The sequence below is a fragment of the Talpa occidentalis genome, unplaced genomic scaffold (assembly GCF_014898055.3).
Source record: "Talpa occidentalis isolate TD23 unplaced genomic scaffold, MPIMG_talOcc4v2.1 talOcc4.7, whole genome shotgun sequence".
Taxonomy (NCBI): domain Eukaryota; kingdom Metazoa; phylum Chordata; class Mammalia; order Eulipotyphla; family Talpidae; genus Talpa; species Talpa occidentalis.
The window spans coordinates 49,471,915-49,499,614 of NW_023605083.1; the positions used below are offsets into that span (position 1 = coordinate 49,471,915).

The 27,700-nt window shown below is 40.6% G+C and overlaps 1 protein-coding gene across 4 annotated transcripts in view; it reads right to left on the bottom strand.

Annotated features, from left to right (window-relative positions):
* Nucleotides 1–27,700, bottom strand: part of FRMD3 (FERM domain containing 3) — a 243,574-nt gene that overhangs the window by 50,484 nt on the left and 165,390 nt on the right. For all 4 annotated transcript variants that reach the window (XM_054689656.1, XM_054689655.1, XM_037494879.2 and 1 more), the window contains 5 exons: nt 22,556–22,679; nt 9,263–9,350; nt 7,306–7,394; nt 4,677–4,740; nt 3,498–3,586 (listed from right to left, as the gene is read on the bottom strand). In XM_054689656.1, coding sequence (XP_054545631.1) covers nt 3,498–3,586; nt 4,677–4,740; nt 7,306–7,394; nt 9,263–9,350; nt 22,556–22,679 — 454 coding nt within the window. The remainder of the gene's footprint in view (nt 1–3,497; nt 3,587–4,676; nt 4,741–7,305; nt 7,395–9,262; nt 9,351–22,555; nt 22,680–27,700) is intronic.

The window sequence follows — 27,700 nt, forward strand, 5'->3', positions numbered from 1 at the left end:
GCCTTTATGCCCTGCAAACAATGCCTTACAAAATAGGGGCAAAGTGTCTTCTGAGCCTCTACCATGTCCCTAGGGCCTAGCACAAGTGCTTGGCATAAAACAAGTATGAGATGTAGTTTTGCCAAACAAAACAAAATTTTAAATTACAAAAACAAAACCAAAAAAGAAAGGGGAGGTGGAGAAGGGAAGGGGTCTGTAAATTGGGTACAAGAAGTCAATTGAATGAAGATGATGGAAATTAGGTTTTTAATGGTCGACAAAATACAGTATATACAGATGTTGATTTATAAGGCTGTATACCTGAAACCTATATAATGTTATATAACCCATGTTACTTCAATAAAATCCTCTGTCAAATGAAAACACCATGAGCTGCTGAACCCTTCAGTGTACCCGGTATGTTTTCGGTGACCCAGTGCCCAGAACCATTGAGTGCTGCACTGCTAGAAAACATAGGGCATAAAGGACACTCCCCAGTTGTGACCATCTAAGGCTGAGTCAGGATCCCCTGGGGTTTTGAAGCAGCAGGGAAAATCAGAATTTCTGCTTCTTGGCTTCATTCCCAGGCAGCATATCTCACAACCACGGCTTTCAAACCCGATTGGCCCCCAGCCAAAGCACAGTCATGTGTTAAAAGTGTACAAGAAAATTTGCAGGCACTGGCAACTGGGCTCCCCAGTTTCCGTGACAGATGAAGGGGGAAGAGGGAGCAAATCACCCCCAACCCAGGAAACAAGATCAGGGCCTGGCTCTGCTAGGTGAAAACACTGGAGCACGGTGCCAGCTGGACAGAGCTGGATACTGCCAGCTAATCAGCCAGGACCACTGCCTGGGAAAGGGATCAAGGAGTGGAAGAAGTAGGCATCCATCCCAGAGGTGAACAGAATCAGGGCTTTTCAGCATCAAAGGGATGGACTCTACAACCAACTCGCACTCAAAAATCTTTTCTCATTAGTGAAGGAAGATGTAGCAGTCATCTCAGCAGCGACCCCCCTTTATCATACAGATAAGGTTCAGTTTGTTCTAGGCCACGATGCTAGCAAAGGAGATTCAAGATTCAAACCCAAGGCTGTTTGTTTCCAAAGCCCACACTCATCTGCTAGGCACAGTGGGGCAAGCAGAGCATGCCTGCATCTCAGCCTGATGCACTCTACAGATAAGAAGGCTGAGGCTGGCCAGCATTAAGGTGACTTGTCCAAGTTCACAAAGCTGGGTCAGAACAAGAGGTGTTTCCTTTTTCCTAAGGAACAGGGATGGTTATGGGGATAATGGAGGAACAAAAGGTTCTGGCAAATCTCAACTCAGTGCAAATCTGAGGGGTTACATGTCCTACTGAGAGAGATGGGAGTGTGGCCTAACAAAGCAGCAGTGCCAATGGAACTGACTCAACTCCATCCAGAGCCACCTGTCTTCTCTTGGTCTTCTGAAGTATCCAAAAAGGTCTGGCAGTGATTTATTTGTTATACCTACTAAATTCAAAGATAAAATTGTCAGACCACTTTGCTGGCTCCCAGCTAACCAGTGTACCCCCCAAACATGCAAGAGATTCCCCAGGTTACATAGGAGGCCTTGCCTAAACTTTTGTTGAAGGAAAGCATTCTGTGGCTGAAGAAGGTTTCAAAATCAACATCCAAACCTTCATTCCCCTGATGATCCTTATCAGCCACACCCTAAGAGGTTCAGAAAGTCAGCATTTTTAGGGAGGTGAGTCCAAATGGGTAGGCGAGAATCTCAGTGGGGCGAGGTAATTGGGGAGTCTGGGTGCCACGTAGCCCCTGTGCTGGTACCCTGGAAGCTGGGCTAGGTTCTTCCATCCATCACTACTGTTCTTCCAACCAACAAGTGTGTTTCAAAAAAAGAGAGGTTGGAACTTAGTGGCAAGAGCCTAAATTTGAATCTCTTTGAAATCTGAGACTGCTACACCTTCCAGCATGATTTTCTATGATCCTAGGCTCTGATGGCATTCCACCCACATACCTCTGGCTCCTATGTCTATGTACTGCAGACTTCTTACTATGAACTCATGACACTCTCTGCCACAGGTTTCTTTTTCCAGTTGTGAAAACACATTCAACTCCTGCTCAGGGTAAGCCAGAAGTGCCAGGGAGTATTATCTCTGCTGTCTAAAGAGGACTTTAACCAAAATGAATGGAGAATCAGTAGCTAAATAGTCCCGTTTCTTGGACAGTCAGTGGCCTGTACTGCCACTGTCTGTCAGTTTTCTTCGGCAGAGCTGAGCCCAGCTGCCCACAGCAGTGATCTGCCCAATAATGCCTCCTTATTGCTTGCTTCCCCATCTCACTTCCTTAATGTTCTATTGGTACACCCAGTGTCTACATTCCAAAGAGATCACTGGCACTAACCTCTGCCTTAAAGTCTGCTTCTGGTATAGCAATCAACCAAAAGCGATGCTGTCATCCTTCTGTGTATTGCATATTATCTACAATAGCTAAGAGTTAGAAACAACCTAAGTGCCCTAAGTGCATGAAGATGATGTGATATTTCATACACACACACAATAAATATGTGAGTGTATGTCTACACACTGGAATGTTAATAAGCTTTAAAAGGTTAAAATTCTGCCATTTGCAATTCTGCCATTACATGAATGGACTTAGAGGTATTATACTTACTGATACAAGTTAGAGAAAGAAAAACACTGTGTGATTTCACTCATTTGAGGTACACAGAGAAACCAAACAAACAGATGAATAAAATAAAACAAAAATAAACTTTTAAACACTAAGATCAATTAATTTGGTGGTTACCAGAAGGGAAAGGGGAAGGGGATGGTAAGCTGGGTAAAAGGGGTCAACTGTATAGTGAAAGAGAGAAAGGACTTTCAGTGGTGACCTTAGTATACACAGATGTTGATTTTTAATGAAGTACATCTAAAACTTATTATAAAGCAATGCTACTCCGCCAATAAAAAGTATGCTTAAAAAGATGCTGTGTGTAGGGGCGTCCCTGGTGGCTCAAGGGATTAAGACGAAACCTATGAAGCTATCCGCAGCCACTGCAGCACGAGTTCAATCCCCAGCCAGCCAGGGAGCAACCCACATGGCACAGCAGACCTCTCCTATCTCACCCGCTGCTCCCCTCAGCAGTGTATTTCAGTCAGTCTGCCTGTTCTATTCCCTGCTCTGTCTCTGGTGAACTCCCCCTCCCGCACATCTGGCCTGTACCCCAGTTCTTGCATGCATAAATAAAATCTTAATAAAAATCAAATAAATAAAAAGATGCTGTGACATACTGAATGGAAATAACAATATAAAAAAGTCCCATTGCCATTCCATGGGAACACTCACGATGGAGCTCAGGACTTGACTGGGTCAACCACAGTTGGGACTTACCCTGAACAATGGATGTAATTTATGATTCACTTAAATATAATTCAAGGGACTGTATAAAAAAATGAATACGCAGCTATTTGCAAAATGTAAAAGGTTCCATGGGTACTTTTCAAACCTATGATTAAATGAATAAAAGCTACTTACTTATAAAAGGCCTGGTTCTCCACCCCACATTTCCAAAGATGTTTACAGGCAGCTGGTGTGGAAGTATGGAAAGCCAACATAGCTTTTTTCTAATAAAAAAAACAAGAAAGCAAGAAAAGGCATTTTAAGCAGTATATGTTTTTCATATCTTCCCTTTAGGTATTACCTACTTGCATCCTGCCACCTACCAAAAGAGATGTGAAGTAACTATGCGTTCTGATGTTCTGAAAGTGTTGCTGAAATGCTCTTTTCTCTTCTATCACCTTTTGCAGAAGTTGTTAATCTATTTAGGCCCTGTGTCTGATAAAAAGCAGCCTCACAATCCGAAACTCTCCAACCTCTCAATCAGTCTTGGATTAGTTTAAAATGCACTTGCCCTCCTTAAATAACTAGTGCTTGAACTAAAAACTTAGGTTCAAGAAAATCATGGGCCTCCCTGGTGGCACAACAGTTGAGCGCTGGGCTGCGAGGCTGCCCACAGCCTCTGCAGTGTTGGTTCGATCCCTGGCCCCCAGGCGAGGGGCCCGCATGGCGCGCAGACCTCTCCTGCCGCCCGCTGCTCCCCTCAGCAGGGTACTTCAGTCCTTCTGCCTGTTGTCTCCCCGCTCTGGCTCTGGTGGGTTCTCTCGCCCTCCTGCACTTCTGACTGTACCCAGTGCATGTATAAATAAATAAATAAATCTTAAAAAAAAAAAAAGAAAATCCACACACTACTCTTCATCCCAGCTCTGAAGCTCAGAGTTCCAGTAATGGCCTTCCAAATGCATTCACTGGTGAACCCAATCTACATCTGATCACTCCTTTAAGAGGCTCAGGACTTAAAGTCTCTGTTTATAAAACTCGATATCAGCACTGGCTGCTATCTAGCGCTGTAAGTATCCTCCACTGGCTTCATAAATCTGTATCTTGGCAAACCCTAGGTAGCAGGTTCCCATTTCTCATTCTGAAGACTATCCCAGTCTATTTTTTTACACATGGATATCTAGTCAGCATTGCTATTGACTTTATTTCTAAATGTGCAAACCCAGCATTTATTTGCTTACCTCTAAAATGTTTTCAGCATGTATCTTCCATTATCATCACAAACTTTAAAGTCATGATCTTTGGGGGATACAACACTCTCATATAAGCATACACGCACACCACCAACAACAGGTAATTAGAAAAGCAGTATCTGACCTCCTTCTGGGTGCCAATCACATAAAATGTCTTCCCTTCAAACTTCAATTTGCAGACATCTGGCCTAAGAAAAGAAAATCTCTTTGGGTGAGAAGAAAAAAAAAAAAAGTGGCAGCTAACCAAGGTACTGGCTTTCCCCCAGGAATCTGGCTGGCTCACAAATGCCAAGCAGACAGCAACGAAACAAGATATTATCTTATCATGGGTGGAGCCCTAATGAGCAGTGAAAAGCCTCTGAGTGAGTTATACAGCAATTTTTCCCCCAAGAGAGGATCCATAGGGAGCTCAGAATTATATATGCCATTTTTTTGTTTTTTACAGTTAAACTACACCTTTATTCCAATGAACTCCAAGGATTTCATGAACGTTAATGACCAAAACAACATTAATTGACCAGCCAATTTTGTGAAGCAGGAAGAATGTGGTTCTCTCAGATTCAGTTAGTGAAATGATCTGCATTCACATCTCTCTCCCTTCAGCCTTTCACATTCATCTCTAAGAAGTACATCCAACACACTGCAGGAGTTTCAATTCTGTTCTTCCTATTTATAAAAGAATAGCTTTATTAGACTCTGAAATGCTTAAATTTGTGAGGAAACTCAATGAATGACACAAAGCAGTCAAAGAGTGACTCACTTTCATCTTAAGGAACTTGATTAAAATCTCCCTGAAAAGTAGACCCTAGAAAAAGATATGTGCAAAGAGAGGAGAGAATTCTGGTTTTGTTCATCTTATTTCTTGGAGTAGTGATGTGCCCCTGTGCTTTTCCTGTGGGGTGAAGAACAGTGAGGTCATACTGAGTTATTTTAACTTATTAGAGGATATGTGAAAGTGACAAAGTTCAAAAGAACTTTTAAAAACAACTGCTAGGATTAACGTGAGAAGAAAATTAGTTTTAGTAACACGTACGTGGCTGTTACAAACACGTGTGTAAGCAGAAGCTGGGAGGATGGGGTTGGCATTAGGACCCCACTAGGAATACCAACATGTGTAACCCAGAAAGAACCCAGATGCACACATCTCAACTCTTTCACATACCCAAAAAGAAACTGAGACCAGGCAGGGGAGAGACTTGCAATTAATCTGCACTTGAGACCTGTCTAATTATAACCTAACTATTCCAGAGAGCAAGCAATCCAATACTTAACATACTTCAGGACCCCCCAAGTCTTTCGTAGTCCTAGGGGATACCCAAATTTCTCATGCTCCCCCAAATTCAGTAGGAATACCTAGGGAACTTATTCTGGAATCAACTGCAGGGTGGTTAACATACTTTACAAGGTGCTGGAAACTCAGTGAAGAAAACTGGATACCACCACCAAATCACACATATATACATACATACATAAAACACACATCACAATTGACAAAGCATACCTCACTTACACAGTATTTTATTTGCCTCTTCCCCATCTTCTTTCCTTCCTATAAGACAGTCAGATATAACTGAGCCCCCTTTTATGAATGTGCACCCTAATGCTCAGAGAAATTAAGCAATTTATTTAAGGCCAATAAGAGTGCAGAAATGCCATTTGTAGAAGAGAACAGATGGGCACAGCGGGGAGTTGAAAGTACGCACTGAGTTAAAGAGCAGTGACAAAGAGGATAAGAAAGGCTTGTAAAGAATGTGAGGAGCTTAGAAAGTAAGAGCTGATCATAAAAAAAGATAAAATAAGAGCAGACAATGTAAGGAGCAAAGTGAATGTTAGCTAACTGATGCTAATCTAATAGAAAAGGATTGAAAAGAAAGTAGGGGCTAAGAGGAGAGTGCTAAGTAGAGACTTCTTAGAGGAAATCCTGGAGCCCTAGAACCAAGAAACTGAGGTTCAGTGTGAGAGCACTTCCAATCCAGGACTAAAGATGAATGTCAGAACCAAGGGTTCAGGCCCAAGGAGTGAATCCACCAGCCAGTGAGACACAATAGGGTTGACAAACCCATCAGGGACCATCAGAGAAGAAACGGAATCAAGCTGACAGTATAAACAAGTTCACACCTTTATAATGCCCAGTGCACAGATAATGACAAGGGTCCCTCATGCTTTCAAAACCATTTTGCTCCTTGACTGGACATAGTAGACACGCTGATACCTACCCTGCTCCCCCTTCTACCTCTTTCCTGACACAACCTAGACTTTATTCTTCCTCAAGGCCATGTGTTCATGCAGATTATGCTTTTTCTAGCCCCAAGAGGATGGATCTTGATTTGACCCACTTAGTCATGGAGTTTCCATTCTTCTCAAAAGCACTGATTTAAGTAACAAATAACCCAATCCTGCTCAACGGAGTGCACAGGAAGTCTCTTGCAGGGCTTCAGAGAAGAGTACATCGTTTTTGACAGAAAGCACAGGGGAGCAGTATCTCTCCTGCAGGCTCTGGGGGTCACTGTATGAGGCTGTGGTGGCCACAGCTGTGAGTTAGCTGACATTCACTTTGCTCAGCTGAAGAGAATGAGCCGAAGTTAGTGCCCTGGGCTAGCAGAGAAGAAAATGGAGACACCTGAGTCCTTCAGGTCTTCAGTATTATTACCTTAATAATAACAACAACAATGATGATAATAAAAATAAATTCAAAGGCAGGAAAGACAAGATTAAGAAAAAATGGTAAAACTGTTTTCCAGAGAAAGACTCACCATTTTATCAAATGGATTCTTTTATTTCCCTGGAATACCACGAAGCCTGCAGCAGTGAATCCTAAAAATGTTGTTGTGCCTGTTGAATCCTGAAAAAAATTAAAACTTATTAAGATTGAGGAAAATAAACTATAAATAGCATGCTTATTCACCCTCACCCTGGGTTAATTTCAGGTTAATTACAATAATTATAGCAATAAACTAAATCCCTTCTAAGGATATGACTCCAAAATCTAGGTGAAGTCCAGGAATATGTACATTTCTCCTTTGGTTTTTTCCCTAAGATTTATTGTATAAACAATAAATGGGGTGTAGGCCAGTGGTGCAGGGGTGAGAGGATTCACCACAGACAGAATGGGGAGCAGAACAGGTGAATCTACTGAAATACACTGCTGAGGGGAGCAGCGGGCAAGACAACTGCTATGCCATGTGTGGGTCAGCTCCCTGGGCAGGGATGGAACTCATGCCACAGTGGCTAGCAATAGCTTGATAGCGCTGAGACTTTACCCCCTGTACTAGCAGGAAGGCTCCTTTTCCCTTTGAGGAAAAGAACTTCGGCTTCACCAGGGCTCTCCTGGGACAACACAGATCAGCCCCAAGCCACTATGTCTGCTTCCAAGCATCTTCTGGAGCCACCTGGGTTCTCAGATCTGCCTGTAACATGGGCAAACTGTTCTCCGCTGCATTAGTGCTGAAACCGAGGCTACAATAAAACCCAAGACCCAAGCATCTAACTTGACTCAACCCCACACATGATTTCTGGCAATCTCAGTATAAACATATGCCCAGAAATGCCCCAGCCTCAGAGAGAAAAACAGCATTTCATAGATAAGTGAAGGCAAAGGAACAACAATGAAATCAAGTCAGTCTCTGAATAATAAATAAAATAAACAGAGAGGCTCAAATGTTAGGTAAAATCTAATTCACTGAATGGAATATCTAATTATACCATGACTAGGAAGGGGCATCTGGCAAATATTCTAAAATAGCTGTGTGAACACAGCAAAATGCTCAGCCCAGGACCACAGGCTCTCTTCTGTGGCTGCATATGGGGATCATCTGGGAGCCTGGTCTCCATCCTCACAGATGCTGATGGATTGGGCCCCAGGAGTTGGTGAAGCTTTCAGATGCTCTAGGGAGAAGTCAGCTGAGAACTGTAAGACTAGAACTTTACCATATACTACCAGCTGGTCACACCTGGGTAAACAGCCCAGTCTGACTCAATAACATACCTTTAACACCTTGACTGATACAAATGTTTCATCTAGGATTCAGGGTGGTGTCTAGTTGATGCTTAGTGCAGGGCATGGAAGGGAGAACACTGCCTTCATAATATGTTGGAAAATGTGTACATGAGAATCACCTTGGGAGCTTTCTCAAAAGGCAGCCTCCCCAGTTGCACCCCCCACAGGTTAGATTCAGTGGCTCTGGGGTGGGGCCCCGGTGATACTGACATATGTGGTCTATGTTCACGCTTGAGAGAAATATTGTCAAATAATGAGTAAAAGTTCCCACCCACCCCATCAGAAAGGAGAACTTTCTTTTTGGAATAACTGAATGGGTTAGCTGGGAGGCTGGGAATGCTCAAAGAAATGCTCAACAAATACTCTCCTTTTTCTTCCACATTTCCATTGTTTAAGGCTGCATTCTTGTTGGCAATGGCCTTGAAACTAAATCTCTTAGGATCCTATAATTTTTTCTGTGGTAAAACCACCCATTTAATGTATGTTAATTTAGGAAAATGTGGCTACCACATAGCAATTAACAAGTAACTGAAAGACTCCAATGGATAAAGTCAACCGCCGAAGCTTATGACCGAAGCTCACCTCTGTCCCTTCCAATTAGGGGCAGTGGATCAGGTTGTGGAAATGTTCTAGGGGGCTAACAGGCCTGCACAAAAGCAACTCTTTGGAGCAAAATAATCAGCATCTGTCAACCTGCTATGAGGTGCAATTACCTTGCATGGGTGGGGATCTACCCCATAGGTTTCCAAAGTGTGAGCTTTCAAAAGTAAATTAAATTCAGCAACCGGTGGACTCTGGCCTCTAAAATCACAAAAGGAAAGTTTAGGGCATTAATATGGAAAATGATAGAAACACAGCATCCCTTAATTCAATAAAATGATATCCTACTACAGAGAGAAATCCCTACATAAACAGTAATCAGTAAGACTGATCATTATTTCTCACCACAAGAAGCCCTTTGCTAAGATATCTGACCTTATGTTTTTGGCTAATTGTTCCATAATAAATCCACAAGTACTCTGAGGACTCCAGTGACCTGTAAAGTCAATCAAGGTTATCAAGTTAACAATAAGTAGGTCCTTGCAAATTCAATCTTAATATGAAATAAAATTCAGCATCAGTTTTTTCCCACTTATTTAAAAAGTATATCTATAGTAAAAAGGCACTTATACTTGTTCAGGGAAGAAAGTGGACAGCCCTGTTATCCCACCAACAAGCCCCAACAGAGCCATGTGGGTAAGAACTGTCAGCCATTCATTCCAGTGGCAAGCCCTGGGATTTGAAAGGAAATCTGTCATTAGTCCCAGCAATGTCCTTGAGGGTGGTAAACAAGGTCTTGGCCTCAGGAGGGTAAAAGGGGCTACAAATATAGATGACTGTGAAAAGCCCTTTTGGGGCTATCTTCCAAACCAGGACCTGTGAGACATTTCAGACTGCACTTCAACAAACATTAATGTTCCGCGTATATCTTGGGAAATCTGAGCCATTCCTCAGAGATAAATATATAACAGCCAAGAGAAATTTGCTAAGGAAAACAGGAATTTATTTTTATTTTCAAAACATAAAATTATATTGCAATATATTGCTTCTCCCCAAAGATGGATATTTCCTTTAGTACCTTAAGATAGCCAAGAATCACCACACTCCAAAATCAAAAACAGCACCCCATCTACCTTCTCTCTAAAGACTTTTGAGATCTTCTCTTTACCCTGAATGTACTGAAATTTCACTCTGGTATGTCTGAGGAGCATCTTTATTCATGATAAGCGCTGGGGAAACTTTTAATCCAACAATTCATATCTTTCCTACCATTTCTTCAATCTTTTTTTCCCTTTGCACCTCGTCCATTTCACTCTTTTTTTGTTTTTGTAATTTTATTTTTATATTCCCCATACAATTTCACTCTTCTTTTCTTGAATAGACCTTAGTAAATGGACTTTGAAATTCCTAGCTCTATCCTCCATGGCTTTTTTTTTTTTAAAGATTCATTTATTTATTTGTTTGTTTATTTATTTATTTATTTATGTATACAAGCACCGGGTACAGTCAGAAGCGCGGGAGGGTGAGAGAATTCACCAGAGCCAGAGTGGGGAGCAGAGCAGGCAGAAGGACCGAAGCACACTGCTGAGGGGAGCAGCGGGTGGCAGGAGAGGTCTGCGCGCCATGTGGGACCCTCCTCCGGTGGCTGGGAGCAGCTGGGGATCGAACCGGCGCTGCAGAGGCTGCGGGCAGCTTCACAACCCAGCGTTCAACCACTGCGCCACCAGGGAGGCCCCCTCCATGTCTTTTAACCTTTGTTTTTCTTTTAATCACTAACTATGTATACTAGTCTAGATTCTTTTTACTTCAAACATCCAGCTTGCTCTCCTGCACACATTCTGTTTTTCACCTCATTTGAGTTTCTTAAATATCAGTTAATATTCCATTTCCAATGTAATGAGTACAGACATAGTCTTAAGATTGTTGCCTGTTTTTATTATGGAATAAATTCCTCTTATTCCTCTGAGGATATTTGCTTCAATTCTTTAAAAGTCTCCATTAATCCTCTTTGCTCCATTAATACCACATCCTTGGAGAGGTCCTTTGGTTTGCTGCATTAGTTTCATTTATTGAGTTTGCATTTCTTTACAGGTTTGGTGAATCTTGGCTGGATGCTCATCTTCCTGTCTAACACAATGGTCCCCAAAGGTTGCAGGGAAGGGTGGGGATCGCCATCTGGGAAGAGTCAGTAACTTGATCGAGGCTCACGTTTTAGTTCCTATGGCCACACACAGCACACCTCCATCTCGAGTCTGCTGCTGCCTATGACTTAACACAACTAGAAGAAGGGGTGAAAGCTGCCCCCTGCTTCAAATGTTCTTGCCCATAACCATAATGGCCACCCTATGTATCTGTTGCCCGAGGCACCTAAAACACTCCCAGCCTATGTGTGTTTGCCCTGGATTCTTTGTTTCCTATCTCCAGAGAAACCTCCAAAAATGGCATTCTTTTTGTGTCCACTTTCTAATACTTTTCCAATTATCCATAGGATTGGAGAAGGAAGGGGAGGTAGCAACATATGCTATCTTTTTCTTTTAATAGAAAAATTTTAATCCATTCCTTACAGAATATATTGCTGAGGAATTAACTCAAATACCTGCTTTAGGAAAATGAAGTCTCTCTTAAGCCTTTTCAGATTTCCTCTTTAGTCTCAGTGTTCTGAAACGGCATATCTTTATGGAACATCCTTATTTATTAATCCTGATCAGCACTGCATGAACTCTTTCAATCCAACAACTCTCCTGAATAATCTGATTCCTTTTTTTCAAGTCAGAGTCATTATCATTATTTCTCTTTTTGATGAATTAACAACAAACCCAAGAGAGTTACCAATGTCACTGATGCAGTGGAGAAAGGGATTTTTCTCCAACTTTTCTCAACACATAAAAGATATTTTTCTCTCCACAGCTTACTCATAGATTCCTAAATATCTTATTTTTAACCTGAAAATGATAATTTTAATAGATAACCAAGAGTTATTTTTTATAAATTCATGACTATAAACAAATATGCTATATTTCAATTTATTGCTCAAATTTTTGGCCAGTGAGAACCTGTTCAAATCGAGTCAATAGTTCTCTTTGTATGACTTTGTATGACTTTCTTGAGTACTCTTTGCCCTGCTCTTGAAATTAACTGTTTCTCTAAGAGCCCAGCTTCCTTTTAATAAGAAATAGTATAAGAGAACAGTCCTGGATGCTCTGGGAGGACATCATTACTGGGCTGGCCATTGTTTCTAACCTTTGTTTTTTGGTTTTATAGATTTTTTTTAATTTTTATGGAGAAATAATTGACATATAAGGTTATATTGGCTTCAGGTATACAAAATAATGATTTAGTATTTGTATGCTTTGGGAAATGATCACCAATGATTCCAGTTTCTATCTGTCACCATAAGTTTTTATAAATGTTAGGCGATTCTTAGCTGGATGCTCATCTTTGTATGTAATCAGTCTATCACAGTCTATCCAGAGGTTGTAGGAGAGAGTAGGATGCAGCATATGGAAAAAAAAATTAGGATTACTCTAAAGATAATTATTGAACCCAAATATTAGACACTTTCTCCACCCCTCATCTCACCCACTCATCTCACTCCCCAGACTAGGAACAAAGCAGAGCTGAGCTATTCAGCATATCACTAAGTATCCCTACTCAATCTGATGAGCCAGACTGACAGTAAACCAGGACCTAAGCCAAAGCAGCTCAGTGCCTCCAACATTGGAGGAAAAATGGGCAAAAGATTTAATAGCCTCTTTACAAAATAAGAATTGGATGGACTATGGGTGTTTTGCTGGTGGGAGAACTAAGGTGACCACACCTGACAGGTAAAATCACATATTGTCTAAAAGTTAACAGTGATGTAAAATAAAAAGTACTAAATTTAAAAAGTTAAATAAAAATGAATTCCAAGTGGTCAACAACTATATGAAAATGTGATCTTTCTGATGAGGAAAATGCAAATTAAAATACCTGGAAATCATTTACAAATCCATCTGGTAGCTAAAACTAAAAAGACAGTAGCACCAAGCACTTGTGAAGATAGGCAGCAAAAGTAATTCTCATGTACAGCTGGTGGAACAGTATTTTGATACACCTATCTGAGAAAGTGGCATTCTCTACTGAATTTAAACATATTAATCTTAAATACAGAAATTCCATTCATTGTTATATATGCAACATAGACAGTATAGGTTGCACCAAGAAAAATACAGAATGTTCATAGTAGAACCACTTGTAATAAAAAAAAAAAACAACTCAAATGTCTATCAACAGACAAATGAATACTATACAGCTATGAAACTGAATGAATGAAAGCTAAACACAGGATAGGTGACTACCACAAAAATAAAACTGAACAAAAGAAGTCAAACATAAATGAACATAGAATTAATTCTACTTATATGGTGTTCAAAAATGAGCAAAATGAAGCTAACATATTAAAAATCAGAGATGTGATTCCCTTTGGGAAAGAGGAAGAAAGTAAATCTTGGGACGAAGAATAACAGGTGCTTCTGAGGTGTAATTAATTTTCTTTGACCTAGGTGGTGGCTACATATGTGCTTGCTTTGTAATAATTCACTGAACCTTCACATTTATGTCTCACACATTTTTCTGAATTTGGACTACACTTTAATTTTTAAGAGTTTAATAAAAAAGAAAAAAGCATGGGAAGTACTAAGAGCCCTCATATATTGTTAGTGTGAGTGTAGGCTGGAGAATCCTTCAGCATACAAGATACCATTTCCTAATAAAGTTGAAATGGTGCAGAATTTATGGCCCTGCACACTCTGGACCCCTGCCTGGTTTTGTGCAGTTCTCAAGCAAAGAATGGTTTTAGCATTTTTAAATCATTTAAAATAACAAATGAAGAATAATATTTCATTATCCTTGAAAACTATGTGTCCATAAATAAAGTTTAATTAAATCATAGTAATGCACATTTGCTTGCACACTCACTAAGTGCTCTGCCACAGTGGCAAAGTGAGTGGTTGCAACAGAAACCACATGTTCTGCAAAACCTAAACTCTTTACTCTCAGGCCCTATATATACAAAGTTTGCTGAACCCTGATCTGGGAACAGAAGACAGGAATAGAGACCAATATAGCTGTTTCTCTTTGATCCATAAAATGAAGTTAAAATAATACTTACCTCCAAGATAAAGTATAAAGATTAAATAGATAAGAGATACAAAATAGACTAGTGCCTGGCACAGACTATGCTCTCTCCTTGCTCTCAGAATAGCTTTAGTTCCCTTGCTAGCCCTGCATATCACTGAAATCAGAAATTTGACATTGAAGAAATATCAGGCAGCCTGCCAAGATATTTACAGCAAAGTGAAGTTCCTTCTTTAAAATAAGTCCTCAAATCCATATCAATGGCTTTGAGTTTGACTGCAGATCTCTAGTACTTAAACATTTAAAAGTATCTAATTATGTAATATTCAAATAAAAGTAGTAAACTATATTAACATGAATCTCATTTTGTTAAATTATATATTTAACATGTATGTTATATAGGAAAAAAAGTAAAATGATGTACTCTCAAATTAATAGGAAAGTTAGCTTGATAATGAGGTTATATGTAGGTCTCTTTTTTTTTTTTGAGATTTTCTAAATCTCCAACAACCATAGTACAGAATAAGTACTATAGTACAACCATAGTACATTATTTCTACAATTATAAAAAATTATGTTAAGCAGAAAAAAAAGTCTAAAAAGTCAGACACAAAGAAAGGCTAACTGGAAATATTCCAAGAAAGAAAAGGGTTTAAAACTAATTGAGAACGGGCAGCGACACCTATAGCCCTAGAAACTCCTAAGTCCCCTTCACTCCCTAAGGAAGAAACCACTTACTAATCAATTGTTCAGGAAGATACTAAGATCAATTAAATAGAAATGGCTTAATCTCCCGTTGGTGATTTGTTCCTGCAAAAAGCCTGTTATGTAATAGAAAATAATGATTTCCTATCCTTTAAATTTTGCCCAAGGAACTGTTTGCTAAGATTAACAATGTCTCTGATGAGACATTAGAGGCAAAGTTCTCTAAAAACAAAAAATTAGTTGAATTCTTCTTTAAGAGCTAATAGTTCTCTAAAGGTATGCTTTTCTAATAAATCTGGTAAAGTCAGCAATTATGTATTTACATAAATATATGTCCCTCTACCTGCCTAAGATACATTTTGCCAAAGAGGAACACTCACATTGATCTTCCTTGAGTATATCATCAAATAGAGTACAAAAAAGTACACAATTCCAAGTTTGAATGCAAATTATGAGCAGACATTGTGCAATGTGTATGGATCTTACCAGCAATGAACTGGACTGTTTGGAGCACAATTTGCAGGGAAGAGGGAGGGTGACTTTGTCTTCACCAGATCCATTTGGGCTTCTAACTCCAGAATTAAACTCATGGGTGGAAGACCATTATATTGGTCTTCCACTAGAAAGCAGGATTCTCTGCTCAAGTTAGGTTAGTTTTTGCTGCAATATGGTGGCAACATTAGTTAGGGTTTGCTCAGAACTCAAATGCTTGAGAGTGCCATTGGGACTTGCCTAGCGGCAGAACTTGGGATCTTTTTTTTTTTTTTTTTATTTGTTTGTTTGTTTGTTTTTGTTTATACATGCACTGGGTACAGTCAGAAGCACGGGAGGGTGAGAGAATTCACCAGAGCCAGAGCGGGGAGCAGAGCAGGCAGAAGGACCGAAGTACACTGCTGAGGGGAGCAGCGGGTGGCAGGAGAGGTCTGCTCGCCATGTGGGACCCTCCTCCGGTGGCCGGGGAGCAGCCAGGGATCGAACCGCCACCGCAGAGGCCGCGGGCAGCTTCGCAACCCAGCGCTCAACCGCTGCGCCACCGGGGAGGCCCCAGAACTTGGGATCTTAACATTCATGGGACTCCATGGAGTTCTCCATGGAAATGAACTTGATAGCCTACCAGAGAAAGAAACATTAGAATTTTGGAATGAGAGCCATGAAAAGGGAAAATACATGAGGAGTGGGGAGAAGAGATGACAGAGAGAATGCACATCCCAAGATTAGAGCTGTAAAATAATGTGACATTTCTCCCCTTACTTTTGCACAATAAACAAGCTTCTCAAAGCTGCACAAGAATATTTCCTAAGGGGGCCCTTAGGATCTAGTCATCAAAAGTACAGGTAAAGGGTATTTATTATATCAGGGCACTTATTTCTAGAAAGCTAGAAAGTTTGGAAACTATAAATCCTTGCCAAGAAGTCACAGCACCTGATTTACAAAGAAAGTGAATTTTGAGAAATCAAAAGAGATAATGATTCTGTTTAGCATGCCCTTAGTGTCATAATTTCTTCCAACACGAACCTCACTGCTTCAAAGCATTAGGATAATGTCGACTGAGATGATTTTTCTGCCCTTTAAGGGCAAGGAACATACTTCATCAGAACTACTCACTGCCTATTGGTCTTTTTGAATGTTTAAAATCTGACAAGTTGTGACTGAAGCTAATCTTTACCTCTAATGAGAAACCTGATGGACTGGTGATATGGGGACTAGCTGAGTAGAAACTCTAGGAAAATTTCCAAAGACATCTATTAAGTTTCCTCATAGTGAAATCACTCTCATTCTTGATCTTCAACCCCCTTTGAGTATCCTCATGATTAATGAAATAGGCATTTCCTCTTAACTCAGATGGTTAAAGCTGTGGAAAAAAGAAATCAAGATAGTCAAAAATAACAAAATAGTTGTGTCCCCGGAGGTCATGGCAATGGCTTCCTCCAGTCTTCAGAGACTCTAGAAGGAAATAAAGGCTATTTCTAAATTAGTCCATTAGTAAGACCTCCTCTCAGCATGCCAAATTCAAGTGAAATCTGTAAGATGTAAGCTATTCTGTTGTACACATAGTTTTTGAAACAAATATGACTCTTGTTTTCTTAAACTTATCTAAGGAAGTAGAGAGTAAAAGCAGAAATTGATTCCAGACCTGCTACCCCACATATTTAGAACAAAAGTCAGTAAACTAGTAAACTAGAACCGTGGGTAAACCTGGCCCACCACCTGCTGTCAAAAAAGTATGATTGCATTGGAGCCCACTCATTTGTTTTGTCTACATCTTCTTCTGCTCTACAAAAACAGAGTTGAATGGCTGCAGTAGAGACCACATAGCCTATAAAGTCAAAACAATCATTAACTATCCCTGAACTGGAAGAATGTCTCCTTAGGCTTTGGCACTGACAATTGTTCAATAATGTGAATCCAACATCTCCACATCCTCTACTTACAAGATCTTAAGCAGTCCAAAAATAACTCTATAAAATCCTTCTAAATATTAGATTGGCCAAAATCTAGAACACTGAAAATGTCAAATGCTACAAAGATACAGGGCAAGAAATCATTCGTTGTTGGTAGAAAAGCAAAATACTAAAGTCTCTTTGTAAGATAGTTTGGTAGTATCTTACAAAATTAACCATACTCATAATGTATGATCCAGGAATGATGCTCCTTGATATTTACCCAGAAGAATAAAAAATTTATGTCCACATAAAAGCTTGCACATGGAGGTTTATTCATAATTGCCAGAACATTCAAGAAACCAAAATGTCCTTCAGTTGATGAATGGATAAAATAAGGAGCATACAATGGAATTATTCAGGAATAAAAAGAGCTACAGGTGAAAAGACATGGAGAAATCTTAAATAATGTTAATAAGTGAAAGCAGTCCACATACTGTGTGGTCACAACCATTGACATTCTGGGAAAGGCAAAACTATAGAGACAATAAAAAGATCAGTGGTTGTCAGGGTTAGGAGGGAGAGATGAATAAACAAAGCACAGAGAATGTTTAAGGTATTGAGACAGTATTTTGTAGGATAATATAATGGTGAATATATGTCATAACATTATAAAAACCCATAGACCTCCCAACAACAAGAATGAACCCTAAGGGTTCACTTACTTGATTGCATCTATCTCTATCTTTTCCTTTAGAGGTAGCCACTATTTTTATTTTAATGTTACTGCTTTATGTTTTTATAGTTAAATTCACATTAATTTTTATCAACACGATGTTTAGTATTGACTGTTTTCTCAATTTTGTGAAAACGAAATTCTCTATGTATTTTTCAGAAAATGCTTTCTTGCTTAATCCTCACAGATGCATGTTGTTATAGTTCATCTGTTTTCACACTATGTCTTACCCCATTGTATTCTTATAACTCAAATTATCCCTTGTAACTATATATATGCCTTTAGCTTGTTCCACTTTTGTTTTAAAGATAATGTCACTTGAACATAATGCAATGTTTCCTGATACCTGTGTTGAGTTTCACCAAGCTGTAAGAGCTTCTTAGAGTGATTACTTAATATTTTTAGGAAATATAAAGCTGCTCTCTAAAAAGATTTTATCAATTGACACATCAAGCAATAGTACATAGGTTCTTATTTTTTTTAATTAACATTTCTGTTAAAAAAAATGAACACTAAGGTACATGCTCTGTGGATGACACTGATGTATCAGTGTGGGTTCACCAAGTGTAATAAATGTATCTCTCTTGGGGGGGAGGGTAAAGGGGAGGCTTTATATGTGCTGTGAATCTAAAAGTGCTCTGGAAATGCAGTATTTTATAAAACAAAACCTTTACTAGTCAATGAGACTGTGAAAGCCATTGGAGCTGTTTTTGTTTGTTTGATTGGAGGAGGGGGGCTTGCTTTATTTATTTACTATCATTGTTCATTTTTGTACAATATTTGATTTCTACCCTCAGATATAGTCCCCATAAAATTCCCACCACCACATCACCCGTGAACCATCTTCAGCAATCAAAAAAGAAAAACTCATGCCATTTGCAGCAACATGGATGGAGCCAGAAGGGATTATGCTCAGTGAAATAGGAGGAAAAAGAAAAATATTGGATGGTTTCACTTATAGGCAAAATATAGGGAAACCATACCAGGGATCGGGCGGTGTGTGGTGGGGGAGATGTGAGACAAAACCAACAAATCATAAATCCATTGGAGCTGGATGATAGCTATTTCCAGTTTGCACCCTTTCCTGGACACCTCACAGAACTGCACTTTCTTGCTCTTTGGTGGGGCCATATAACCAGGTCTGAACACGGTGGTTAAGCTGGAGGCAAGACTTTACAGAACTCTCTTTTCCTGTTGGCTCAACTGTCAAATTCAAACTTGTAACTGCCATGAAGGACTATGATGAGCAGAGCTGACCTCCCCAGCTGACCTCTAGTGAACACATAGCAAAGCAAGAAATAGGTCTTTTTTATCTTACACTACTGAGTCTTGGGGTTGTTTCCACAGCAAAATCTAGTGTAATTATGACTCATAGAGAGATGATCAATAACTCTGTTATTTATAAACTGTGACTTCCTCCAACCACCCTCCTGTTCAAAGATGTGGTACATTTGAGGACACAGAGTTGACCCAGGCATGAATTTCAGTCTTTACTCAGAGATATCTTAAGCATTCTAAAGGAATCTAAGTGCTTGTCCATGGGAACTCTGACTAAAATCTTAATCTTCTATTTGCAGCACCTCAATATTCCAAGGAATTCCTCTCTGTTTCTTTCCCCTAGTCACGCCTGTCTATCAAGCTATGTGTAGTCTCCTGGGGAGGGAGGATTTTCTTCCTCCCTGATTAATCTTCTCCCAATAATCACAGCTTTTGTCCTTTCCTTGGGAACATAGAAGGAGAGTGATTATTATAATCAAGTGAAAAAGCTGGAGAAGGCTGTGAGCCCCATAGGTAAAAATGTTTATTTCACTGTAAATCACTGTCATCATTTCTACTAATGTTTGAGTGTCTCTACAGCTGTCTATTTTATTTTCTTTCTCAACTAGTTCAGAAAGCAGGTGGGAAGTAGGGTATGGGAGAGGGCCATTCAGACCCCAACAAAGGCCAACTGGAATCCTCTCAGGAAGTTTCTGTGACAATGGTTCAATGATTGCACATTACTCCCTTTGCTATGTGGTGATGAGTGATGGATGGTGGACGGTGATGAGTGATGTGACAACCTGGGAGGGTAAGATGGTCGCATGTTGGTGCAGCCTCTTGTAAGTCTCTTCCATCAACAAACTCCTCTCTGACATCATCAGGTGGACAGAGCAAAGGTCCAGCTCCCGCACAGAAGATCACCCCTGTCATGACTTGTTTACCAAGGCTCACTGAGCTGCCAGAGCAACCTCAGTCTCCACAACAGATTCCCGACTATTCCAGGAAGCCCCGCCCCCCTTGCATTGTCAGCTTCTTTTCTTAACATCCTCATCCAAATCTAAAATCTCTCTGCTGCTCTGATGCTGAAGGAAACATATGGTGACTTAAGTTTGAGCAAAAACACACAAGAAACACCCCCAAAATTCTCCTTGCAATGTGACATAATTTCTCGCTGTTTCACCTTTCAGACATACAGACTTGACTTCTTCATAAAACTTTCTGGATGTTACATATATGTAGTACCACAGAACAGCAGCTTTGGGCAAGCTATGAAGTTTACTTCTGAGAAATGAACCATAGCTGATGGATAAGCCCCTATATTCGCTGAGTACAAATGACAACTTTTGAGGTTACCAACAAATTCAGGTTCAAGCACAAGGTCCATTCTATAGCTTTCTGATTATAAATAACAATCTGGAATATTCTTTGATTCACTCACTCAAGAAATCCAGTGGGTCACCAAGTCTTGCTGCAATGCCTCTCTCCTTTAAGTTGCTTTATTCCTATTCTTTCTATCTTTTGCCTGGGCAGTAGAAATAACTAGCTGGTCCTCATGCCCACTGTCTCCATCCTTTAGTGCCACTGTCAGGGCAATTACTGTGGAATATCAACATGACTCTGTGGAATATCAACATGACTCTGGATGCCTCGTGACTGCTCAACATAGTAGATGAGAACATGGGCTTCTGTGTCTGATAAGAACCAAGTTCAAGTCCTGATTCTGCCACTAACCAGACACATCCCTTAGCTACGCCAGGCTGTGCTCTTTTCACCTGGAACTCAGAACAATACCACTTACCTTGCATAGTTTGGAAGGACTGAATGGGGTAAGACAGTGTTTTGGCACCCAGTAAGTACTTAATAAGTGTGTACCAAATATTCCAAGCATCTGAGGCCCTGCAAATTCTCACCACAGCAGACCCTCAATCCCTGTCTCCTACCAATCCATGCAGTGTATGTGTCCTCCATCTGAAAGATCTCACCCTGTGCTCCCCAGACATTTCAGGTCCACAAACCCCTCAACTGAAATATTGGAACTTTAGTGTTGTTTTTTTTTTTTTTTTATCTCTAGCATGCCCAAATATAAAAACAGTAGTCAGTGTCATATAATTTCAACAAAGCTTTACATTAGGAGACAATACTGTAAAATTACTCAAATCAATGGTAATTCAAAATCGGTACAATTTTTTGATGTCTAATCTTGATCATTAAGAACAAAGGACACCATCCTTTCTAAGCTGAAATATGCTGTAAGTTTTAATGCCCACATGTACACACTTCTCAGTCTCACCAGAAGGGGGTGTGCCTGCATAAAAGAGGGAGCAGGATCACTGCCTTACAGGGGACAATTATTTATTGTACCAGAATTCATAATCCAGTGACAATAGTTTTTAAAAATAATTCCCAGAGGCTCAGAAGTATCTCCGCTCTTGCTGTTCTTCAGTGTGTGCCCATGCTTGCTATTATTACCAAAATCAATTTTTCTGTTATAGACTAGATGAGTATTGCTTGATTTTCAAATTTGGATGATTTACTAAGTGTGCACACTTCATTCCTTTTACCTGATACAGCATGGAAGTGTCCCAATGCTCAAGTCTGGCATCAGACTGCCTGGATTCAAATCCTGGTTCTGCCACCTGTTAGCTATGTTATCTTGGGTAAAATGTTTAATCTCTTTGTGCCTCAGTTTTCTCAATGCAAAACAGAAATAAGCATGGCACCAGTCTTCTAGGTAGTTAAAGGTTAAATGAGTCAATATGTGCAAGTAATTGGAACAGTGTCTACTACACAGCAAATACTGTATGCAGTTTTGCTGCATGTACCTACCACTACAACTTTGCAGCTAACAACTTCCTGGAGCAGCACGGGTGCTCAATCTGTCATCTTGAAAGCAGGTCCACAAAGGAAACCTTGCCAGTAAGCTCCACTTGGATTTAAAGTTTCTAGCAATGGTTTGAGGGGGAGAAGTCATGAAAATTCAAACTAGAAAGATTTACACGTTTACTCTAGATTTCACATTCAGCATCTCAGGGTGGTTAAAACCCATGAGAAAATATATGATTCTGATAACTTCTGATGGTTCATAAACAGCAGCCCTATTGAGACTGATACAGGGGGAGGACTTTAACAGTACCTAGAAATATTGCTCTGCCATCTGAAACAGTCTCCCCATACATTACAAACATTCTCACTTTACAATATGATTTCCACATTCCTTGCAATAAGAATACATCACCTTTTTCATTCTTACAAATGTCTATTCCTATTACCTGAGTTCATTTTTATGGATTTCCACTATTTTTCTTTCCAACTTCTGTGACTGCTTTGGAAAAATTTCAAACTCACTGATGTAATTCTCAGCTTGCTCATCAGGATCATAATCACCGAGTTCAGCTATATCCAGTAAAAAATAAAAAGAGAGAGAAAGATTAAAAGAGCAGGAGGCACGTGAACTGGCTTCTACCTCCCCCACCCCTTGACAAAACCAGAGCTTGGAATAAGCTCACCCAACAAAATAAGCTCAGATTCTAGTTCAGATCTAGTTATATGAACTTGGGCACTAGCCCAAGAGAACTAAGTCTCATTTTCTTCATCTATACAATAAAGGAATTTAAATCATTATTTCTCAATTGGGCACTACTGGCAGATAGCCCTGAAAGGGCTAAACAATTCTTAACTGTTTTTTAGACCCTCCAAGGCAAGGTAGGACACTTAAACCCTTACTCTTCAGGTACTAAGTATTAGTGGCATACCCAGTCAAAAAATCCCCCTAATTATTCTGAATGTTCCCCAGGATAGGAGGTGGTACCACCTCTAGTTGGAAACTACTGGATGTTCCTAAGTTTCTTTTCACAGTTAATTTTCACTGAGTGTAGGAACTCCCTGGCTGGAGCTGCACGCTCTGAGATTTATATAAGTGTGGCTCATTCATTGAAAATCACAACATGAAGGCACCCAAGAAGATAGCATTTAAAAATAAATGGATTGCTCTTTAAATTAGAGTGTGTATCTAAATATGGCCAAGAATACCAGATTAAGATGGTTGCTGAATTCTAACAGAGGGCAGCCACCTTCAGAGGGTGTTTCAGAGTATCAAGAAATATCTGCACATCTAAGCATCTGGAGGGTTCAGGAGACAATGGGCCTAGGATGTGCTTGGACCACAGCCTGGAGCAACAAAAGTGATAGTCTGGCAGTGGAATTACATTCTAAGGATTTCACAAGCTTGCCAAGGGAAATGAGCCAGAAGGGGCAAGTGTCTCAGGCAGAAAGAGGGGATACAGTCCAGGAGAGTAGATTATCAATGGTGGGGAAACTATATGAGAAGAACCCGATTCACCAAAATGATTTTAAGGTAAATAGAAGTCAGTATACCTTGAACACATCTGCACAATTACATACAACACAGTAATTTGTATCTACTGTCCCTTCATTGTTGAATCATCTAATGACTGTGAAAGGACAAAGCTGGGAGGGAAAGCAAAGCTCTATAAAGCTTCCTAATAGGATTCAAATTATAGAGTTCTTAAAGTGACCTAAAATGTACACCACATGAGGAAGAACTTTTGAAGAGAAACAAAATAATACTATCAACCATAGGGGAAGATACTGAGGAATTTAAACTATGAAAATTAAAACATTTCTTTTCATTAAAGGACAACATCGTCAAGGCAATAGATAACAAGTTGAAAAAATATCCTTGCAAAATCTAAAGTGGCACGGGCTAGTATCTAGAGTAAGTGAGACATCCCTATAAATCGATGAAAAAATATCAAAGGATATGAACAGGCAATCCAGAGAGGCAAACCCACGGTCTGGTGTATGGAGAGATGCTCAAACTCATCAGTAATCAAGGTGATGCCAACCAAAATGACAAAATATCTCTGTCATCCATAAGACTGGACCTATAACTAGGAAGGTAGATGAGTGTGTTTGTTGCAAGAGACATGAGGATATGGAGGATTCTAGATGCACGTGGTTCTTCTAGAGAGCACTGGGGGTATTTAGTCAACTATGATGACCCCACAATCACACTTCAGGGCATATATTCTAGAAAAACTCTGAGTGCATAAAAGGATCTGGAGACAACATGGGCAATCTTTGTTTGTAAAGGTAAACCATGGGGGCTTCCCTGGTGGCGCAAGGGGTTAAGACACAGCATTATGAAGCAATCCGCGGCCACTACAGCAAGAGTTTGATCCCGGCCAGGGAGCTGTCCCACATGGCACGGCAGACCTCTCCTGACTGGCCCACTGCTCCCCTCAGCAGTGTCTTTCAGTACATCTGCCTGTTCTGCTCCCCACTCTGTCTCTGGTGAATCCTCTCACCCCCCCTCCCACCATGCCTCTGGCTTGTACCCCAGCTCTTGTATGCATAAATAAATAAATCTTTAAAATAAATCCTTTAAAAAAAAAAGGTAAACCATGGACATGCACCCTACTGGTCCACAGGGAAGATGACAGACACCAGACATCTTCAATGCAAATGTCAGCGTGTACAGTGGTTGGTAAGGGAGAGATGTTCTTCTCTTCCCGGGAAAACTTATGAGGTATAGAGGACTTGTGCTGCTGAACACTGCAAACAAGGAGCCTGGAAAAGGCCAGAAAACTAAGAAGAAATGTCATGGGAACTGCACAGGGTTGCTGAGAAAGTAAATAACAATCCTCCCCATCCCATGCTCTCTGTCCTTTGTCCCTTAAAGTTTGTCTTTAATTCTGACTTCACCTTAAACAAAAGTTGGTTGATAGAGAATTAAGGACTTCTACCTGCACAAACGTCATTTTTCGTAAGGAGAACAGTTGGATACAGTTGGATCGTGTCTTTCTGACACGATTTCAAGAGTAAAGTTGTGACAAATGACAACCAACATACTGGGAAGTTGTACAGTGAATAAGGCACCCATGGAACTTAGATTCTACACAGCAGGGAATGCACACAGTAAGGCCAAAATAACTCAGATTTAAGTGCTTAAAAGACCATGGGCATGTGGGCCTCCCTGGTGGCACATGGGGTTAAGCACCACACTATGAAGCAACCTGCAACCTCTGCAGCATGAGTTCAATCCCCAGCCGGCCAGAGAGAAACCCACATGGCGAAGCAGACCTCTCCTGTCTCGCCCGCTGCTCCCCTCAGCAGTGTATCTCGTCCGTCTGCCTGTTCTGCTCCCTGCTTTGTCTCTGGTGAATCCTCTCACCCCACCCCCCTGCGTCTCTGGCCTGTACCCCAGGTCTTGTATGCATAAATAAATAAATCTTAAAAAAAAAAAGACCATGGGCATGAGAAAGAATAATGTGCAGGGAAAGTTTACTTTAGTGGTTTAGAAAAACTTCTTGGAGGAAGTGAAATCTGAACTGAGTTTTGAATATCCAGGAGTCACAGATCCACAAGGGTTGAACACACTAAGAAGAGGAGATGATTACAGAATTCCTGTAATGTTGCTGTTTTGCAGAAGGAACAAGGATATTTTTACCCACAAAGGATTTAAATAGATCCTAGTATTCTGTGTGTTTGTCCTGCAAGCTGTATCATGAAAAAAAAAAAAAATGCGCTGCATGCATTGAATATGTCCATTGTATTCCAGATGTTTTCTGTATTCCAGGTGATTGCCTGTTTTTTATATAGTCTGAATATACTGACGCTTAATACAGACTCCTTCAAAGAACATTAGCAAACAAGAAGTTAATGAAAAGTCAGGTGCCCCCTCCACTTTCTAATCATTTTCTGCACGTTTCCTGTTACTCTCTGTAAGATTAAGCAGTTCTGACAAAGCAGATTTTATGGGCATTTGTAAACGATCTCTAGAGCCTCTGAATTATCACTGGAGCATCAAAAACTTTGTGAATCCAGTTTTTACTGTGTTTTAGAGCCAAAAGGTCCTCGCAAATCCTGCCAGTCCATTTCTAAGTCTACTTTCTCCATAGGCTCTGTGTGAGTGGCCAGCAATAATAGCAACAATGGATAAATGAGGGCCCTGATCATCTGGATGGGGCCTTTGGGGCTTTATTATGAACATAAACAGAGGATGAGTTTTCCATTACTATCCTTGGAGGATTCCCATGATTCACTAATGCCTAAATGCATTCTGAAATCTTCATATGACAGCCTGTTGCTTAGATTCATATCAATTCACTTTTTCCTCACAGAGACAGTACACCCCAACTAGGAATCTGCAGTGTTCACAGGGAAACTAGAGAACTGTGGGGCTCAAATGAAAGAGGGGGTGACTTAGCTCTGATGAAAGAGGGGGTGACTTCTGGGGGCAATAATTGACCCAGAAGCAGATGTAGGACTATTTGTCATTACAGCATCCCTGAGTTCTGACCACTTTAACCCTGACTTTATCCAAGGGTTTTAATGTCTCTGCCAAACCCACCACCTGGCACTAGGGAGCTCCCAGGGGCAGGGGAAAGCTTCCCACAGAAACAGTGGTGGATGATGGCAAAACCCCCAGGAGAATGAGGGGCTCCTAGACTGTAATAAAGCTTAGAATTGTGAAAGGCAGGTGGCTGTAACCTATGACCACTTATATCCATCATGAGCCCCTTCATCGTCCATTATTCCAAGACTCTTTATAAACTTGGCAAGTTCACTTTGTAATCTCACTCTCCCAGGCCCACCCCCTCAACACACCTCCTCCCTCACCTCCCTGTCCTTTCTTCTCTCATAAACATGTCATTAGCATTCATGCTACAAACGGCTGCACCATCTGGGTCTCTCCAAATAGGCCCTGCTGCCAGCTGCCTCCCAGCGGGCCCAGGGGAACAGAACACCTGTGTCGTCTTCACCCAGCAATGGGCCATCCCCAGGGCAATGTGCTGCCTCAGGCCCTGGAGCCACTTTCCCTCAAGTTCCACAAAGTGAAACATCCAGAAGCCAAGCGTGGGTCATCATGCCTGCTTCTTTCCACTACCCCACCCCCCTGGGACTTGTTTGACCCTACAAATAAATCTCATGAACTCTTCACACAGCTGTGAAGGATGTGACCACTCCATTTAAAATGTGAGGAAACTAAAGCTTAAAGAGCTTAAATAATTTGCCTGTCGTGAAATGATCAAGAAATGGGAAGGAAGGTTCAGAATGAGATAAGAGACCCTGAACCCACCCACCATGGCGAGAAAAGCTGAAGAATCAGCCGCAGCGCACACGTGCATGTATACACACAGGTAAGCGCATGTGAGCACATGTGTGTACATATTCTGTGACAATGCTTTGATGCTTCATAGCAAATGGACACCTGGATGTTGTTCCCCTCCCCCTCAACATACCCATTAGGCCCACACCTGGCAGCTCAGACCAGAGAACAAGGCACACCCTTAGAGCGTCTTGTAACCACAAGTTCCAGGACTTTGAGAGATCCTGAGCTCCACCACAGGGAGAGCTTTGAAGACAAAGCTCTTCAGACCATCATAGATGCA